Raw genomic sequence first — 20,153 nt, 5'->3', positions numbered from 1 at the left:
ATTTGTCTGTAATAGAGGAGTAATTTAGTTTGGCTGACGCCACCCACTGTAGACGAAATGTGCATGTCGTGGAAGATGTAATCCGTCAGATAGAGCATGCGCAGCTGCTGGGTTCTGGGAGTGTCTGAGCGGCGCAATATTGTAGCAGGCATGAGATCAGCACTCGCTACTGTGAAGCCATGGGCGTTCAAACTGGACAATGACTTGGACTGACAAGAAGAATATGATGTCAAATGGACTAGACTGAAATGCGCCAACGGCTAAGCAGAGTGTCGAAGAAATGTCCAATCGGATCTTTCCCGGCGTTTTGGATATAGACGGAATCACCGCTCTGGGATAACGGTGCCGGGTATTAGTGATTTGTAATACAGTAGTTTGTTGTGGCCTACCCTGTTGGAAGACTGCTATTTTCCCGTTATGTTGTAGGCATTGTGTGTATTCATTATTTCCAAGGTGCTGAATTTATCCTCAATGTTGTAGGCCTAGTATAATGTGTTTAATGTTGGCTGCCAATTCACGCCTTTTCTAGTTTTGATAATTATTGTGTAGTTTCAGTATTTCTGTGATTTACTTGACTTAATCTGCATCTTATAGGTCATTGTGATTTTTCTAAAGTGCCAATAACAATATTGATCAGAGAGTGATTTGACTATTGATGTAGCAAAAAGTCCCTTTAATCTCTGATTTTGGAAGCATTTGTTAATGTTTTTGAAGTTGAACTCATCTGACAACTTAAGTGGACAATTGTAACAACATATGGAACATATTATTTTCAAATCGGTGTGCCATTTTGTTCATGAGAGGCACAGTATTTGAATTTGGAGACTAATAGGCTACAGCCTGCAGTTTTGCAAAGTCCTACATATCCAGCGTGTCATGAATTGCTCATGTTTCTCACCTGCTGTGGGAGTGTTACTTGCTGAGAAACTGCAATCAGATTGACAGTTAAAGGGCGAGGCTGTAAGCCATTTGTGCCAGCCAGGTTCCAGGACTGGGGTCTGTTGTGTGGCGGGATGCTGAGGACCACAGTGGGGGGTGTGGGGGTGGATGAGAGAGATGAGGAGCAGGAGGATGAAGGTGAGGAGGACTTGCGGGATGGAGGTGTGCCCTTCTTTGTGAACAGGGGAGGCCTACCGGTGGATGAGGAGACTTGGGAGCAGATGTGGAGGCATGTGGCCCGGATTCACCCTAATGGTGAGGCCATAGGGAAACGCATCCGGGGAGCCAGTGATCTGCCCAAGGTAGGATGAAGGTGAAGTCCTGACCTAGCTAGACACCCTGCCTGACTGTTGAGAACTCTACAGGCTGCACTCATACGCAGTCTTTATCAATACCCCCCCAGTTATAGGCCTAGACACTGTTCAGTGATATGCACACCAGTCACATTTATTTAAAGTAAACCATCATTCAAAATTGAGATAAACATACAGTAAACTGTTCAGGAGGATATATTTTCCAATAGCGTGGGCTTAGTATATTATGCTACATGAACTTTATCTAATTCACACTTACTGACAATAGAGTGAAGATAGCTGATTATGCAGAATGATGGTAACTGAGGGATTCATATTCTGGAGGAGCACTTCTCACCTTTCTGTCATGCAACATACAGGCATGCAGAATCCAGTTGAGCTGTCCATGCCTTTTCCTCACCTGGATATAATACATTCAGTAAATTAACCATATGAATGCAATGTTAATTGACTATACAGTGCATTTGGAAAGTATTCAGTCCCCTTCCCTTTTTCCACATTTTGTTACGTTACAGCCTTGGATTACTTTTTTTTCATTATTCTAAAATTGATTAAATAAAAACATTTCCTCATCAAGCTACACACAATATCCCATAATGACTAAGCAAAAACAGTTTTTTTTTTTTTACATTTTAGAAAATGTATTAAAAATAAAAACCGAAATACCTTATTTACATCAATATTCAGACCCTTTTCTATGAGACACAAAATTGAGCTCAGGTGCATCCTGTTTCCATTGATCATGCTTGAGATGTTTCTACAACTTGATTGGAGTCTACCTGTGGTAAATTCAATTGATTGGACATGATTTGGAAAGGCAGTGCATGTCAGAGCAAAAACCAAGCCATGAGGTCAAAGGAATTGTCTGTCGAGATCCGAGACAGGATTGTGTCAGGGAGGTGATCAAGAACCCGATGGTCACTCTGACAGAGTTCCACTGTGGAGATGGGAGAACCTTCCAGAAGGACAACCATCTCTGCAGCACTCCACCAATCAGGCCTTTATGGTAGTGTGGCCAGACGGAAGCCACTCCTCAGTAAAATACACAACAGCCTGCTTGGACTTTGCCAAAAGGCACCTAAAGGACTCTCAGACCATGAGAAACAAGATTGAACTCCTTGGCCTGAATGCCAAGCATCACATCTGGAGGAAACCTGGCACCATCCCTACGGTGAAGCATGGTGGTGGCAGCATCATGCTGATGGGGATGTGTTTCAGCGGCAGGGACTGGGAGACTAGTCAGGATCGAGGGAAAGATGAATGGAGCAAAGTACAAAGAGATCCTTGATGAAAACCTGCTCCAGAGTGCTCAGGACCTCAGACTGGGGCGAAGGTTCACCTTCCAAAAGGACAATGACCCTAAGCACACAGCCAAGACAATGCTGGAATGGCTTTGGGACAAGTCTCTGAATGTCCTTGACTGGCCCAGCCAGAGCCCGGACTTGAACCCAATCGAACATCTCTGGAGAGACCTGACAAAAGATGTGCATCTACGCTCCCCATCCAACCTGACTGAACTTGAGAGGATCTGCAGAGAAGAATGGGAGAAACTCCCCAAATACAGGTGTGCCAAACTTGTAGCGTCATACCCAAGAAGACGCGAGGCTGTAATCGCTTTAACAAAGTACTAAGTAAAGGGTCTGAATACTTATGTAGATGTAATATTTCTGTTTTTTATTCTAAAAACCTGTTTTTGCTTTGTCATTATGGGGTATTGTGTGTAGATTGACAATGAAAAAAACGATTTAATCCATTTTTAGAATAAGCCTGTAATGTAACAAAATGTGGAAAAAGTCAAGGGGTCTGAATACTTTCCGAAGGCACTGTATGCTTGAAGACATCCACTGACTATTGTCAATGATGGGTTGTTTGTTTTCGTTAAGTATACTAAGTGTGTCTCCGACTGCACATTCCAGTTAGGAATTTCATTATACAAAATTACATTATTTTCGGACCAAAACCAAGTGGATAAAGCTGTCAAAATACACACATTACAGACCACGCAGATAAACATGCCACTAGATTTACTAATGCTGTTTGGTCCAGAAGAGGATAAATGCTCCCTCTGTGCTTATGAGGAATTCCATCATATATTCAATTAATGTACGCATTTTGAGACATTTTACCCGACACTCCTATCCAGAACGACTTACAGGCTCAATTAGGGTTACGTGCCTTGCTCAAGGGCACATCAACAGATGTTTCACCTAGTTGGCTTGGGGATTTGAACCAGCAACCTTTCAGTTACTGGCCCAATGCACTTAACCGTTAGGCTACCTGCCACCCATAGACTCACTATAGGGAACAATTAAGATAATGATCATGGGTTAAAAGTTAAAAAAACATGGTTGTTAGGTTAAACAAGTGGACATTCTCCAGCTCTGTAAATATAGGGATTGTGTTATACTAATGCCTCTGGTTGTGCTCGGCCTCTCCCCCATAGATTCCAACACTGAGTGTGCCTACATACCAGCCAACCACCAGTATCCCACAGCGCCTGGAAGCCATACAGAAATACATCAGGGACTTGCAGTATCCTTTGCCTGGAATGGTAGAACTGCTTGTCACTTGCCAAGCTCTGAACCAATGATAGCCCAGATAGCCTAGATAAAGCTATGACTATTCATTGACCTCAAGGTGCAGTTGTTGGTCATGGTCAGTTTTTATGATTGACAGGTTGGGCTGAACAGTCTAGGACATATCCAGATATGTCAACAAAATATGCAGTAGGTTGATCAAACATGAATGTGTAAAAATTCTAAATTCCATGCATGATGCAAGTACATTATGCTCTGGGTTGGAATTCAAGATAGCTCTTCTGAAATATGTGTTAGCCATGCACTGTATTATATATTGCTTTATGCTTCATACATCATTTATAGACATAGGCACAAGCTGATTCCATGCTATTGGAAACTGGGCCACACACAGTTGATGTACTGAAGAAGTATTATGGTGGTGACTGACCAGTAAAAATAGTTCATACGTACTTCATACTTGTTTGACTCCGTCTTTTTAGGACAATATCAATGTATGTCACAACATCTCAGAATGTAGGCCATGTTTAGGCTATAATCTATTTTAAGCATAAACATTAGCACCTCTCAGCTCAAGAAGCTCATCGATAATTCACAAACGAGGAACTATGAATATCAGAAAGCACTTAACATGGTTTTATTCCCGATGAGAATACGTTTAGTTGTGTTTGAACAGTTCCATGTTTCACTCCCTCTGCATTCTATGTACTTAACAATATCCTGCAGGTACAATCACACAGGAACACAGTTTTTTGAAATCAAGAAGAGCAGGCCTCTTACTGCGTAAGCACAGTTTCTTCTATCCAATTTCTGTTTCCTAACGTTTCGTTTTAGCTTAGCTCTTTGATGATCCGAAGTGTTTGTAAATGTCAGACAGTGTAAGTGACATGACTGTTGTCTGCCAGAGAGAATCTCAGGGTTTGGCGAAATAGCTTTTCCTGGAGCTGCAGAGAGGCCAGAGAGGCAGCAAACAGAAGAAGCAGCTGAGGATGTTTCCCAATTGCATTGTAATTGTGCTGATCATGACAGAAGCTGAAGGAATCTGGATCAGCTGTATGTCTGTTGCACCCCAGGGCTGAGGGAACAGGAACTGTTATCATAGCCTAATAGGATCTGTTTCCCGGGCAGGAGCTTCTAGTACATTTTTCTTGCTCATCCACTCAGTTTGTGACATTTAGCACCAGGTGATTTTATTTCAATGTTTCTCAAAATGGCAGTTTTCTAAGCTTTGAGATCTTTTTAGTAATCAATAGTTTCGCCTAAAGGAGGTAATCATTTTATCTTTGCATGCATACAAATGTCCTGTAATATGTGCAAATGTCCTTCAGGCCATTTAGAATCCATGTTTAGAATTGCTACCTTTAGTGTAGACTATTTTGTTGCCTTGCCTTCGGGTGTATTCTAACCCTCATATTCTGTGTAGGTTGATGGACATCGCCAAGGAGATGACCCGGGAGTCACTACCAATCAAGTGTCTGGAGGCAGTGATCCTTGGAATGTATCCTTTCCTTTAATTAGCTTAGGTGTTCCATGGGTCACACCGACAGCACGTGGAAATTGTAATGAGTTTCTTATGCCTGTGTTTTTACCTGCACATGTTGTTTTCCAACTGAGTGTTTATGGGAAACTAAAAATAACCCAGAGTGATGCCCCAAACAGTGTGGTAACAGGGATTTAGATAAGACACAGCTTTATGGGCACAACCAGGGCATCCAAGTATTATGAGATTAGAACTGACTTGTGTGCTTACAGTCTGAGACTACTGTATGCGACTAATGTATTCTTGTTTGAAAAACAGATCATTGGAGCTTGAAAACTGTTGTCTATGTTACCCTGTAAAGGAGCACTCCAGTGTGAGCATACAACCAGGTAAGTTATAATAGGGGTTTCCATTTCCTTGACCTTGCCTGTCCCAGTTACCTCAGCAACAGCATGCCAGGTGTGGAGCGCTTCCCCCTCAGCTTTAAGACGCAGTTCTCAGGGAACCAGTTTTGCCACATCGTGCTGGGGGTGCACAGCGGTGGCCGCTTCGGAGCACTGGGCATCAGCCGACGGGAGGACCTTATGTTCAAACCCCTGGAGTTCCGCACGCTGGCTGACCTGGTGCAGGAGTTTGAGGGGGCCTACAGGGGCTACTGGCACACCCTGAGGAAGGTGAAGATTGGTCAGTATGTGTCCCATGACCCCCACAGTGTCGAACAGATAGACTGGAAACACTCCATAATAGACGTGGACAAACTGACCAAGGAGGAGCTGCGGAGAGAGCTGGAGAGACACACCCGGGACATGAGGCTGAAGGTACGGGACTAGGGATACAGAGATCATCTGTTAAAAGAGTGTAGGAATGGGATGTGATGGGATGTACAGCACTAAAGCAGGACATGTTCACACATCCAGGAAGGATCCTGGGAACTGAGATGGAAAATGTCCATGAACCAAACCAGTCAGCTTCCTTATTAGAGAATTCTAGTGATTGCATTAGATCCAGCCAGTGGTGGAAAAAGTACCTAACTGTCATACTTGAGTAAAAGTAAAGATACCGTAATAGAAAATGACTCAAGTAAAAGTCACCCAGTAAAAGTCTAAAAGTATTTGGTTTTAAATATACTTAAGTATAAAAAGTTAATGTAACAGCTAAAATATACTTAAGTATCAGAAGTAAAAGTATAAATAATTTCAAATATCCTATATTATGCAAACCAGACGGCACCATTTTCTTGTTTTTTAAATTGACTGATAGCCAGGGGCACACTCCAACACTCAGACATAATTTACAAACAAAGCATGTGTTTAGCCCACCAGATCAGAGGCAGTAGGGATGACCAGGGATGTTTTCTTGATAAGTGTGTGAATTAGACAAATTTCCTGTCCTGCTAAACAAATACAAAATGTAACGAGTACTTTTGGGTGTCAGGGAAAATGTATGGAGTAAAAAGTACATCATTTTCTTTAGGAATGTAGTGAAGTAAAAGTTGTCAAGTATAAATAGTAAAGTCCAGATATATACTGTAAATAAAAAAAACTACTTAAGTAGTACTTTAAAGTATTTTTACTTAAGTACTTTACACCACTGGATCCAACTGGGACTGAATTAGTCTGCAGCCTATCACTGTACCAGCACTGAATTTAGATTAGTGTCAAATTAAATTGGGATGCATGTGAGCTACATTAGATCTGAATCTATGTGAGGGGGAAGCACAAGGGGCTCGTTGAATGTGAATCCATCCTGAGCAGATGGAAAGCCCTTAATCACTGAGTTTCTGACCTCCTTTTGACCCATCATGCATGATGATATGGAGTTGACCTGCCAATTCAGGAGCTATCATCCTCAAATGATGACCTCTCATGGGCTATCATCCCAAACAGTAATGAAAGGAGCGCTAACGCAGGGGCCTGTGAATAATAATAACTAATGTGATGGCATTTCTCTGCTCCGTTGTGCGTCACGCATGGCTGCCTCAATCAAGCAATGGCTGATCTTTTATAGTGAGGGCTCTCACCCAATGGGCCGCACTCACAATCACATTAAAGATGGGGACGATTTTACCGTCTCCATCGTCAAAACTGTGCCTCCTTTAGCACATTAGGGCCTCTCATTGAGGTGCTCACCTTAGTACTACTCTTAAGTAATTGAAAGCTGATGATCGGAGTGTGTGTGTGCGTATCTATGCGCATGTGTTTGGAACAGTTTCCTTCCTCCTCCCTACTCTGCATAAATGGTGTGCTGAATTTTAAAAGACATAAACGTTTAGTAATTGGAGAACTGCACTTCTCCTTAGTCTACACAGTGGATATGACCAGAACTCAACTTGAAAGCATTTGTACCTCTCGTTTGTGTTGCCCCTTGTTGTTACTGTGAGGTAAACAGAACTGTGTGATTGTCTTTCAGATTGGGAAGGCTGCGCCCCCTTCACCCACCAAAGACAGGAAGAGTAACATGGGCTCGCCCCTCCGTAACCCAGGCAGCCCCATGCGCAGGAACAGCCGCATCGAGAGACGGTAAGGCTGATTGTGCACTATAGTCAGATATCAGGAGCTGCTTAGTCTCACTATAGTCTCTCTGACAGCACAGTAAATACTCATTAGGTCAATAAACACGATGCTAGCTGTAGTGGAGATAGCCCTGCACTGATCTGAACAAGCACCAGAGGCTACATGTCCTATGATGGCTTAGTTCAAGAGGAATCTCTGAACAGTAATCTCTCAGTTTTAATCTGTGTCATGAAAAATCATATATATTTTTTGGGGGTTTACAGTCCATCTGGAGAGAAGAAAGTTCTTGATCCGAAGCAACCTCCAGACATGAATGGATATCAGATTCGAGTGTGAGGAGGATTTCACTTCATAAAATCATCCTGCAAAACAAGATCTTAGAATGGTAGGGTTCTGTCTGATAAAAGGTTCGTTCTGGGGAATGGGGCTTTTGTGTTCAGTTTTCCAAATAGGTTTGTACTCTGTAAGCAATTTATTTTGGGTATTTTGCATTCAACAAACGTGAGGTATACTGTACAGAGCATGGCCATGTCAATAACTGATTATTGACTAAATGTACAGTCAAAAGTTTGGACACCTACTCATTCAAGGGTTTTTCTTTATTTTTATTATTTTCTACATTGTAGAATTATAGTGAAGACATCAAAACTATGAAATAACACATATGGAATCATGTAGTATCCAACCACCGTGTTGTTGTGAGACACAGAGTAGGTGAACGGATGATCTCCGCATGTGTGGTTCTCACCGTGAAGCATGGAGGAGGTGTGATGGTGCTTTGCTAGAGACACTGTCAGTGATTTATTTAGAATTCAAGGCACGCTTAACCAGCATGGCTACCACAGCATTCTGCAGAGATACGCCATCCCATCTGGTTTCCACTGAGTGGCACTATCATTTGTTTTTCAACAAGACAATGACCAAGGAGAGTGATGGAGTGCTGCATCAGATAACCTGTCCTCCACAATCACCCAACCTCAACCCAATTGAGATGGTTTGGGATGAGTTGGACCGCAAAGTGAAGGAAAAGCAGCCAACAAGTGCTCAGCATATGTGGGAACTCCTTCAAGACTGTTGGAAAAGCATTCCTCATGAAGCTGGTTGAGAGAATGCCAAGAGTGTGCAAAGCTGTCATCAAGGCAAAGGGTGGCTACTTTGAAGAATCTCAAACATAAAATACATTTTGATTTGATTAACACTTTTTTGGTCACTACACGATTCCATGTGTTATTTCATAGTTTTGATGTCTTCACTATTATTTAACAATGTAGAAAATAGCAAAAATAAAGAAATTAGTAGGTGTGTCCAAACTTTTGACTGGTACTGTATGTTCAAAGCCTATAATTCTAAGGTCTCGCAATGCTCAGCTTTGGGATATCAAACACTCGTTTTACACCGGGGGATATCAAACCCTTGTGTAGGATCAATTCCATAGGCCTACATATTATTATTTTGTTCTCAGTGGGGTCTCCACTTACTTTTGAGAGTTATAATACTAGAATACACAAGGTGCAATTTCAAAATGTGGTTGTGCATCAGCAGTTTTTCTCTTACGTCAGTCACTAAATGAACCCATGTTAGCAAAATATTTTTAGATTGGTAAATTAGTCTAGCGGCCAGCTATCTAAACTTCTAGTAATCCTGATCGAATTACCAACTGGGGGCCCCCCATTGATTTTGTTAGTCACTCTGACATATTAAAAACTGCAAACATTTCTCTCCACCTTATGGCAAAATGTGTAGAATTGCAGGACATTAGCTGTTAAACTGCACACAAAAAAATCCCCCGGACAAAATTTGTAGAATTGTATGAAATTAGTTCTAAAATTGCTAAATCTTCTCTCCGCCCCAAACTTGTTTTAAACCTGCAACATTTTCTCTACACCCCATGGCAAAAATGTGTTTAATTGGAGGAAATGAACTAAATAAAAGTTGCCCACCCTGTTTTACACAGACTATTCTATTTAAATTAACAGGCATAACTGGCTGACCTATTCACAATATCTCGTTGAGTAATAGATGTCCCCAGCAACTTCTTTCCAAAAACGTGGCATGGGCCATTCAGCAGCTCTGTGGTTCTAGGTTGCTACCAGGCTTTTTGTAAAGCCAGAAGCTTGGTAGTGACATCATTCTTTTATAGTCCATCCTACAATAGGATTGGTTCAGACAGCATTTAAGGAATTCCCAAAGGCTAAACAGGTATGGCTCATGTTTTTAAAGATGGGTTAATATGCAATGTTACATTTTTGGCTTAAGCTGTAAAAATGAGTAATTAGACATATCACAGAAGAGATCCATGTTGTCAGTTATTAAGAATTGCAATCTGTCTCCATGTTGTGCTTTAAGTGTGTAAATACATTTAACCTTTTAGCTCTGCTGGACAGTAACCGCTTTTGTAGTGTAGTTTGCAATCCACTTACCTTGTGCCTTTTTATGAACATTTTAATAGACAGTGATAAAGAAAACAAGTGTTACTGGATGAATAGTTTTTTATCTTCAATTTCACTAGCAAAACATACTGTACCATCTGCTCTATCCCAAATAGCCAGTAAATTGAGTGATCTACACCTTACTCTCATATTTGTATGTTCTGCTATTGATTACACATGATTGAATATGGGGTAATTCAGCGTGCAGTAGTCTATTTAAACCTTCCAAAGCATGAGAAGTGTGATTCGTTTTAGGATAGTAAGAGAAAGCGGTCACTGTGGTCAACAGAAGTTTAGAATGTTGTGGTCACTCATGAGACAACCTCACATGCACAAAATGACTTAGTCCAATTGTGAACGATTACATTGCAGGCAATTTTTTGTTGTTGTTGCTGTCATTATTCTTGAGGAAATAGGCATTTTGAAGGCAGCAGTTGCTTTTTTTTATATTGACATGGACTGATATATTTCGTTTTTGTTCAGTATAAATAACCTTGTTCTTATTTTAACACAGCCTTAGTGTGGTTGTCTAGCTACTATAATATTAAACAGTTGTATTCAAGGTGCAAAGAGATTTGTTTACAATATTCTCATCTGCATTTTTATATGGCATTTAGGCCCGAGTTTCTGTAATTTTATACTAGCCTCAATTTTTATTATCACCGAGCATTCGAGAAATTGGAGTCCGCACCACATTTCTAAATATTGCCACAGACCACATTTAAATTTGGTTGGGATTCCTTCAGTCCACTTTCATTTCAATACCATAAACACAGAGGCTGTTGTCTTGTGCCAAAATATTTTAATTGTCCTTTTATCATGTTGTAAGGCTTTCTATTGATTTAAAGTAAACTCCTCTCACTTCCGTCCGTGTGTCTGTTGTTGCTAGGATTTCTCACTCATTGACATGGGTCAGATGGCTGAGAGTTTATTAGCAAGCTTCAGCTATATTTAGAGATCTACAAAATGCAACAGTGGACAAAATGTAGTTAAAATCAATGACCGATACAGTATAAATAAAGTGGGTGCTAAGGACATGGAGGACTAACTGACAACCTACATGCCAACCAAGAGTCCAAATTGGGCACAGTGTATCCTGGACTAAAGAGTGACTTACATTTCCTCCTTTAATTGTCTTCAAAGAAAGCTTAATACAAATCCCATACTGAGGATATGTGTACTGGGGGACCATACAGTAAGACAATGAACAACATCTGGTTGCAGCTATACTCATTTGAATTTTCAGTATATTCTCTGTTGCCCGCTGGTACACTGTGAGACACTCAGCCTAGCCCATTTTGGGCTCAAAGACATCTGTGACATAAAATCACAGCGTTTTTGATATTTCCTCTTTCATTGCAATGTGGTCTGTTTTTGTTCCTTAGTGCAAAGATGTGATGACACTGTATTAATACATTTCATCTGAAATATTGTAACCGTAAATCACCCGTATGGCTTTGTGACACTTGAAACTGAAATAAACAAGGAACTTGTATTTGACCATATTTGTTGAAAACAAATGGTGTAACATTTGAATGATCAACCTACCTCTTTTCCCATTCATCACATGCTTTTTGGAGAGCTGCCAGTGATAGCAACCAGCATGGGTTGTACAAGTCAATTGTACTGTGTTGGCTGTGTCTACAGTGTACTGACACCCAGGGATTCTGCTGCACAAATCAATTAAGTCTGATGGAAGCCTGGCTGAATGGATAGTCTACCTGACAACACTGCAATCGGCTAACAAGGCTTAACTAACGAAACCCTGCTAACCTGACATATTTCATCATATGAGCACAGAGGACTGCCATGGTTGCTGCTCTCTGAACAAACAGCCTCTGTTTAACAGGGGAAATCCATACATGGTACTGTTTCATGTTCAGACCAGGGAGATTTTGACAGCTCTCATATACAAGAGTAGCTGGGGACCATTCTCTTATGAAATGGCTCCTGTTAATATACGCTAGAACTGAATGTACATCATGTAGGTATGGTGTGTTTAAAGGAATCACAGCTGCAGTCGAAGTCAGTTTGTTGTTAAGTGGGGGTAGGGTTGGTAATGTTCAGTAGCAATAAGGATTTCAAATCTATGAAGGCACAGAGGGAGACAAAACAGAAGCCCAGAGGTAACAAACACTAGGTAGTACCTCCCCCACCACTGTTTATGAAATGAAGACAGAAGGAATAGTGGCCCATTTCTCCTCAGCGCATGTGTTTTGTGACACGGGGAATTTATTTTCATGCAGCACAGTCAAACTCATGTATAGGTGTCAAGGTAGATCCTGGAACTGAAGCCTTACACTCTGAACCCACTGCCTGCCTGCATGTTAACTTATGTTTAAAAACTCTTTCAGTGATTCATTATGAGATACAGAAAATAGTTCCCTGGAAGACCTGAGAGAGAGAACACCTACTGATTTATTGTAGTTAGACTAAAGGAAGTGTCAGACCTTGACATTTGTGGCATTGCAGTGAGCTATAACTAGAGGTCTTAGTGTTGACAGGAGTCTGTTGGCTGTTCCTCTAGACCAGGGTTTCCCAAACTCAGTCCTGGGACCCCCCGCCCAGTGTACCTTTTGGTTTTTGCCCTAGCACTACACAGCTGATTCAAATAACGAACTCAACTTTTGATTATTTGAATCAGACATGTATTGCTAGGGCAAAAACGTGCAACCAGGGGGAGTCATAGGACTGAGTTGGGAAAACCCTGGTCTAGACTGCAGTGTACACACACACACACACAGAAGCCCCGACAGTGCCCTAGCATGCATGAACGCTCCCTCCCTGCAATCTGAATGAATAATTGATTCATGCCTCAGCCAGCCACACACATCTTCTCCTTGACAGACAGAGTGCCTCAGTGGAGCGAGAGATCTTCCATCTCAGTGTGGCACTGACAACATTCAGGTCACAATCTTAACACCAAAAGATGATGTAGATCACCCTAATTAGGACTGCCAAGCTATTGTTAGATTTATTCAAGATTTCTACCATTTGAACAAATAATACTGACTGGCCCAAAGCCAGAGGGTAAGGGGAAAAACAACTAAATAAATAGAAAACATTGACATTCAATTATTTCACAGTTTGTAAATGTTTTAAGACGAATGTTCCAATTTACCAGTGTAGCAGATTGTGAACAAACTGAGTAAACATAATCCCCATTAAAACTTTTACATCTAAAAGCTTCTTGTATTCATATGTTAACAGTAAGAGCATTTGTCAAATAAACTCTAACTGAATCTAACCTTTTTGGTTCTTTTTTTCCCGCCCTCTATACATGTAAACAAAAATAATCATTCAGATGACATCCCATCTCCTCTGGAAATTGGGCTGAGTAGTTTTTCTTCAGGTAGGAAACAAGCAGAGTATTAGATGGGACTCAAAACTCTCTGTGAGCCCCAGGAACCAAGTAAGTACAATTATTCACTTTTAAACATGGAATTGTGCCATGGGCAAATCATGTAAGGTTTGAACAAAAATGTTTAAATGCTTGACCTCTGTCCTCCTGATTCTTCATTGACCATAGACAGCCCAAGTCACACAGGATTCAGGTCCAGCTGGAACTTGGCCAGGAGACTGAGGTGGTCCGAGGGGAACATTTCATTGGGTAAACCGTTCATTGACCAGAGGTCCTCCTCTGGTAGGAGGGAGAGCCGACCAAGCAGCTTCAGACCTTCGCTCTGCCGTTGACCTCCACCTGAAACAACGTTTTTGGTACACCATCTCTCAATTCTTCTTTCTCTATACACTTACTAGACTGGAGGACAATATCAACGGCTATTTATATACATTTCCTTTGGATACATGCCCCTTACCTTTCTGATCAGCACCAGAAATGCCACGCCTTGGAGAGTAGAAGATGTAGTCGACCGTAGCTCCAACCTCAGAGTGCAGCGTGGTCACCTCAGCACGGTCTGTTCCAGGGATGAAGTGGCCGTAGGCTGACCGCAGGTTCAGGTAATGGGAGATGGTCTGTCTGAACCTGAGAAAGGACATGGACAATGCTATTACATTTAACATGTATTCAGCACTGTCAGAGTGCCTTCAGGAAGTATTCACACCCCTTGACGTTATCCCCATTTTGTTGCGTTACAGCCTGCCGCTACTGGACTCCTATTTACAGTTGAAGTTGGAAGTTTACATACACTTAGGTTGGAGTCATTAAAAATCATTTTTCAACCACTCCACAAATTTCTTGTTAACAAACTATAGTTTTGGCAAGTCGGTTAGGACATCTACTTTGTGCATGACACAAGTAATTTTTCCAACAATTGTTTACAGACAGATTATTTCACTTATAATTCACTGTATCACAATTCCAGTGGGTCAGAAGTTTAAATACACTAAGTTGACTGTGCTTTTAAACTGCTTGGAAAATTCCAGAAAATGATGTCATGGCTTTAGAAGCTTCTGATAGGCTAATTGACATCATTTGAGTCAATTGGAGGTGTACCTGTGGATGTATTTCAAGGCCTACCTTCAAACGCAATGCCTCTTTGCTTGACATCATGGGAAAAGCAAAAGAAATCAGCCAAGACATCAGAAAAAGAATTGTAGACCACAAGTCTGATTCATCATTGGGAGCAATTTCCAAACGCCTGAAGGTACCACGTTCATCTGTACAAACAATAGTACGCAAGTATAAACACCATGGGACCAGGCAGCCGTCATACTGCTCAGAATGGAGACATGTTCTGTCTCCTAGAGATGAACGTACTTTGGAGCGAAAAGTGCAAATCAATCCCAGAACAACAGCAAAGGACCTTGTGAAGATGCTGGAGGAAACAGGTACAAAGAATCTATATCCACAGTAAAATGAGTCCTATATCGACATAACCTGAAACGCCGCTCAGCAAGGAAGAAACCACTGCTCCAAAACCACCATAAAAAAGGCAGACTACGGGTTGCAACTGCACATGGGGACAAATATCGTACTTTTTGGAGAAATGTCCTCTGGTCTGATGAAACAAAAATATAACTGTTTGGCCATAATGACCATCGTTATGTTTGGAGGAAAAAGGGGGAGGCTTGCAAGCCGAAGAACACCATCCCAACGTGAAACGCAGGAGTCGCAGCATCATGTTGTGGGGGTGCTTTGCTGCAGGAGGGCCTGGTGCACTTCACAACATAGATGGCTACACAAGGAAGGAAAATGATGAGGATAAATTGAAGCAACATCTCAAGACATCAGTCACGAAGTTAAAGCTTGGTCGCAAATGGGTCTTCCAAATGGACAATGACCCCAAGCATACTTCCAAAATTGTGGCAAAATGGCTTAAGGACAACAAAGTCAAGGTACTAGAGTGGCCATCACAAAGCCCTGACCTCAATCCCATAGAAAATATGTGGGCAGAACTGAAAAAGCGTGTGCGTGCAAGGAGGCCTACTAACCTGACTCAGTTACACCAGCTCTGTCAGGAGGAATGGGCCAAAATTCACCCAATGTATTGTGGGAAGCTTGTGGAAGGCTACCCAAAACATTTGACCCAAGTTAAACAATTTAAAAGGCAATGCTACCAAATACTAATTGAGTGTATGTAAACTTCTGACCCACTAAGAATGTGATGAAAGATATAAGCTGAAATAAATCACTCTACTACTATTCTGACATTTCACATTCTTAAAATAAAGTGGTGTTCCTAACTGACCTAAGACAGGGAATTTTTAGTAGGATTAAATATCAGGAATTGTGAAAAACTAAGTTTAAATGTATTTGGCTAAGGTGTATGCAAACTTCCGACTTCAACTGTACATTACTGCACAATGTCTATCACACAATTCATTGCACAATTCCTCGGCACGTGTAAATATCCTACTTCAATTCGTTGAGCGCCTTCTTGTATTACATTAAAAAAAAAGAAATGTAAAATGAATTGAGCTTTTAGTATGGTTTTATTAACTTAATTACTTTCCCATTGTGGAGAGGTGCACCTGCAGGTCAGCATTTCATTGCTCTGTGTACATCAGGTGTATATGACATATAAAACAAAATTGAACATGAAATGTGGCCCTTTGAAAAGGAACATAAAATCTGACCTTGTTGTATAAGGATGCTTGTCCTCAGGATCTATTGGAAATAAGTGAGAGAGTAACATACAGGAGTCATTAACTGTTCTCTACACAACTGTGCTCTGGGGTCTTACCTGCCGTGGGTACAGTTGCGATTAAGTGTTTTGGGGTGTAGTTTTAGTGTGTGTGTTACCAGGTGTGTTGTCAGTGACCCCTGGGATGAGCTCCAGGTCCTGTGGCCGGACACAGGCAGCCTCACAGAAACGCAGCTGACGCAGGAAGCCATGGTTGTACTGCAGGTTCCCTACACAGGAAGAACAAATATAGAGTGGCCAGTCAGACCATCACACAAGACTTAAATGGAGATACTGAGTGAGAAGATGAATCAACCCATTGTCATAATGGGAGCTTGACCAACAATCCACCCTGACATGGTCCAAACAGAAAGACTGACACATACGTTCTGGACTCTGGGTTGACGTGACTTGACTCTTTGGGTCATTTACAGTTGTGTACTGGCAGTTGTCATCGATGCCCACGGTGCTTGGCCAAAGGGGAGCGAATACCCTCCTATGATGGATGTTGTAGGACAGGTCCTCTTGACCCGATATCTGCCACACGTAGGAAACAAAACACAGAACCCATTGGCCAAGGTAACATACTGAACACCAACTCACCATTGAATTATTAGGTAGCTTAAAATTGACAACAAGTCATTTTCCATAGGAGTAGTGTGCTCACCATCCAGGCAGGTAGACCATGATAGTAAAGCTGTCTTGTCGTGATCAGTTGGTACAGCGGCATGTTGGGCAGCGCATTGAAGTCCCCACATAGAACAACATTGCAGTGCTCTCCCTTCACCTTGCAGTTCCTCACGATGTAGTCGATCTCTGCCAGCAGTATTGCAAGCTGGGTCAGCTTCACGTCACCCCTCCTGGTGTTGAACAGGAGGTGGGTGGTTGCCACACAGAGGGGTGGGCCCTTGGCAGTGACTTCTGACCCCTGTGTGATAATTGGCTGGAGCAGCAGGACAATGCCCACGTTGTCTCGGTCCAGCAGCTCACACTCTGGCCTGTAGAACTCCAGCAGACTCTCTGACACCTGGGAGAAACGGTCGCCGCGGTAACAAACCACACAGCCGTCAGTCTTGGTGCCGGTGCGCCGCTTGTAAACACAGGTGTAGCCTTGAGGATTGAACCACAACAAAATTACAAATATTGATATACAAACAGCTATTACATGTCTGTTACTAACTGTAGCTGACTTGCATTATTTTGCAATGGTCTTGATTGTGCCATAAACAGATGCTGAGGAACTTGGACCTACCCATGTCACGAAGGACAGGATGGAGTTGCTCTGTAAAATGGTTCTCCTGGACCTCTTGCAGACACAGGATCTACACATGGGAAAAACATACAGCTCAATTCACAAAGAGACTCCGATGACAATGGTTCAGCAATACAGTGTCAATAGATGTTACTGTATTAGGTTGGTAAGGTCAGACTCGCATCTGGTTCCCATTTCTTGAACTCCTGTGTGAGGTTTGGGAAGCGGTACTCCCAGCTCAACACCCCTAGAGGGCAGTGTGTGTACAGCTCCTGGTTGGCCTCCAGCAGGTCCTGGGCCAGGATGTTGTAAGACATCACAGTGAAGTCAAACAGGGGCCGGGGCTCTGAGGGGGTCCTCTGGGGAGGCTCTGGCGCTGTGTGGGTCTCACTGAGTTCCTCCCACACTCTCCACACCACTGAGGGGGAAGCAGAGAGATGTCTAAGCAAACAGTAACCCTGAAATTCTGATGGTGATTGTCGGTTCACAAACAATCAAAAACCTGTACTTAATGTTACAGATATCATGCAAAATGCTCACCTTCGAAGGTCTCTCTCTCCAGTGAATGTGGGTAGTAGCTCATGCTTGGGAACGCTGTGGATGGGCAGAACAACACCTCTTCCAGGCCAGGGCCGATGGGGAAATGCCAGCCCCTGGGTGGGGGCTGAGCCCTACTCTCCCATGGCTGTGTCTGGGCCTCTGCCTCACAGAGAAGGGAGACCAGGTCCAGCCCAGGATCCCATATCTCAGCAGGCACTTCACTAGTGCTTGCATGTGGGTCTACAAAAGAGCTCAAGTCTAGTCCAGCTGCAGTCTGGCTCTCCCACTTCGGTTTTTGCATCTGGGCCTTGGTTACTGACTCTCCCATGCTCATCTTTTCCACTATCTGTTCTAACTGGACATGGACCATCACTTTATCGTCTGTTGTCCTGCTGTCCTTGACTGATGGATTCTGTACTTCAGATGTCTCTGTTGTTAGCTCCAGCACTGGGTTACTGTTCTCAGACTCCTCTGTGGGGGAACAGGGAGCCTCCTGCACGCCATCATCCCTCATGAGCTTCTCTGAGTAGAGGATAGTCTGCTCCTGGTCCTGCTGCTTTTGACCTTCCTCTCTGACCCCGTAGTCCTCCACGCCGTCTCTCACCTCTGGCTCATCTTCCTTCACTCCACCAAGCAGCCGACCCTCCAGAGTTACTAATACAAGCTCTTTCCTGTCTTTCTCTGGTTCAGACGCCATCACCTCTTTCACAGTGCTTTTCTTCATCTCTGCCTCTTTACTCTTCTCCTTTTCTAGTGCACTGTTCTCCTTCAACCATTCCCCAGTCACTCTCCCGGGATCCTTCTTGGCCTTTGGGGGCCCGCTGCTTGTACTGAGCCACGGATCCAGCAGGCCTGCCTGCGTTTTAGTAAATCTTTTGGAAGGGACTTCACCATCCCACACCTTCTTCCCATTAATGGACACAGAGGGACCCTTTTTCAAGGGTTCTGTATAAAAGAAATGGTGCCACAACTTACATATGTGTTCAAACACTAGCTTATTATTACTGCATGCATCTATAATAAAACAAATATTTTAAGCAATTATATCATTACTCATCATAAAATCAAACAAAAAGCTGTCAGTCACTGCACACACAACATATGCACGTGGTACTCATATGACGTCACGCAGTACATTTAGAATCAATTGCGCCTAGATAAAATGTCAATGCCATGTGTTTGCTATTTAGATTATGTTCAAACTCAAATAGCATGCGGTAGCTAAAGCAGACCAGATTAGCCTTTAGGTGAACCATCGATTAAAAATTGGACTCCAACAAAATATGTGCTACGAGATGTGTGTAGTTAGTTAGCTAGAGCTAGCAATTCGGCCATTCGACTTTGGGCACCCAAACGAGCCATCACGTTCGGCGAAAATGTACAGGCAATAAAACTAAATCTATGTGTCAAATGTTTTTTGTTTGTATGTGGTTTACCTGTGACGCAGTTTATAAGCCGTGTTAACGGGTAAAGCCCGTAAAATATCAGGCTCCCAATCATGCTCCGCTCCAATGATTGGGCGGACCCGATCATGCCGAGCCACGGGGCACCGGTCTGTGGCCCGTAATATGAACGGGATGAGTGCCCTTCTTGCTATGTATGTTCCTTATATAATAACAAACCGGGGCGTAGGTTTAACTACTTTTAATATATATACTTTAATATATATACACTTCAACTAGAAAACTCCATGTTTAGCCCTGCAAGGCATTCTTCACCCACCCGCATAGCCTGCTGGGTAACGTAGTCTAAATGTTATTAACGCATAACACACTTCTCAAATCGAACAATAATTTGCGCCACGCGGTCTTGTTCTCAACAAAACGTCTATTTCCATAAAATATGTTTTAATTGTCTAACTAGTTTTCATTTGGAAGGCAGATTACGCGATTTATCAAAACCAATCACTTTTGAAAAAACTAAGAATCCTATTCATTACATGTCACTTTTGTTTTGAGACGATTTAGCGTGGGCATTTTCCCCATTCAAAACAACTAGGAACTCGGAAATCTCCGACTTCTGATTTAAATGCGTTCATTTTGTATTTAACCTTTAACTAGGCA

At 42.4% G+C, this 20,153-nt stretch overlaps 2 protein-coding genes across 2 annotated transcripts; one reads left to right on the top strand and one right to left on the bottom strand.

The window, feature by feature from the left end:
- Positions 1-14: 14 nt before the first annotated feature.
- Positions 15-8,413, top strand: vash1 (vasohibin 1). Its single transcript, XM_029713546.1, has 7 exons — positions 15-1,241; positions 3,697-3,785; positions 4,517-4,573; positions 5,214-5,288; positions 5,707-6,088; positions 7,680-7,789; positions 8,047-8,413. The coding sequence occupies exons 1-7, from the start codon at positions 1,014-1,016 to the stop codon at positions 8,117-8,119; spliced, it is 1,014 nt and encodes a 337-aa protein (XP_029569406.1). The 5' UTR covers positions 15-1,013; the 3' UTR covers positions 8,120-8,413.
- A 2,714-nt stretch (positions 8,414-11,127) lies between these two features.
- On the bottom strand, positions 11,128-20,132 carry angel1 (angel homolog 1 (Drosophila)). The gene is made up of 10 exons (XM_029713545.1): positions 19,527-20,132; positions 18,091-19,035; positions 17,733-17,968; positions 17,551-17,620; positions 16,966-17,408; positions 16,685-16,835; positions 16,418-16,528; positions 16,252-16,282; positions 14,031-14,197; positions 11,128-13,912 (listed from the first exon to the last, which is right to left on the bottom strand). The coding sequence occupies exons 1-10, from the start codon at positions 19,621-19,623 to the stop codon at positions 13,752-13,754; spliced, it is 2,412 nt and encodes an 803-aa protein (XP_029569405.1). The 5' UTR covers positions 19,624-20,132; the 3' UTR covers positions 11,128-13,751.
- Between the last annotated feature and the right edge of the window lie 21 nt (positions 20,133-20,153).

This window comes from Salmo trutta, chromosome 25, assembly GCF_901001165.1.
Source record: "Salmo trutta chromosome 25, fSalTru1.1, whole genome shotgun sequence".
Classification (NCBI taxonomy): Eukaryota; Metazoa; Chordata; class Actinopteri; order Salmoniformes; family Salmonidae; genus Salmo; species Salmo trutta.
This window is presented reverse-complemented; position numbering and strand designations above follow the sequence as displayed.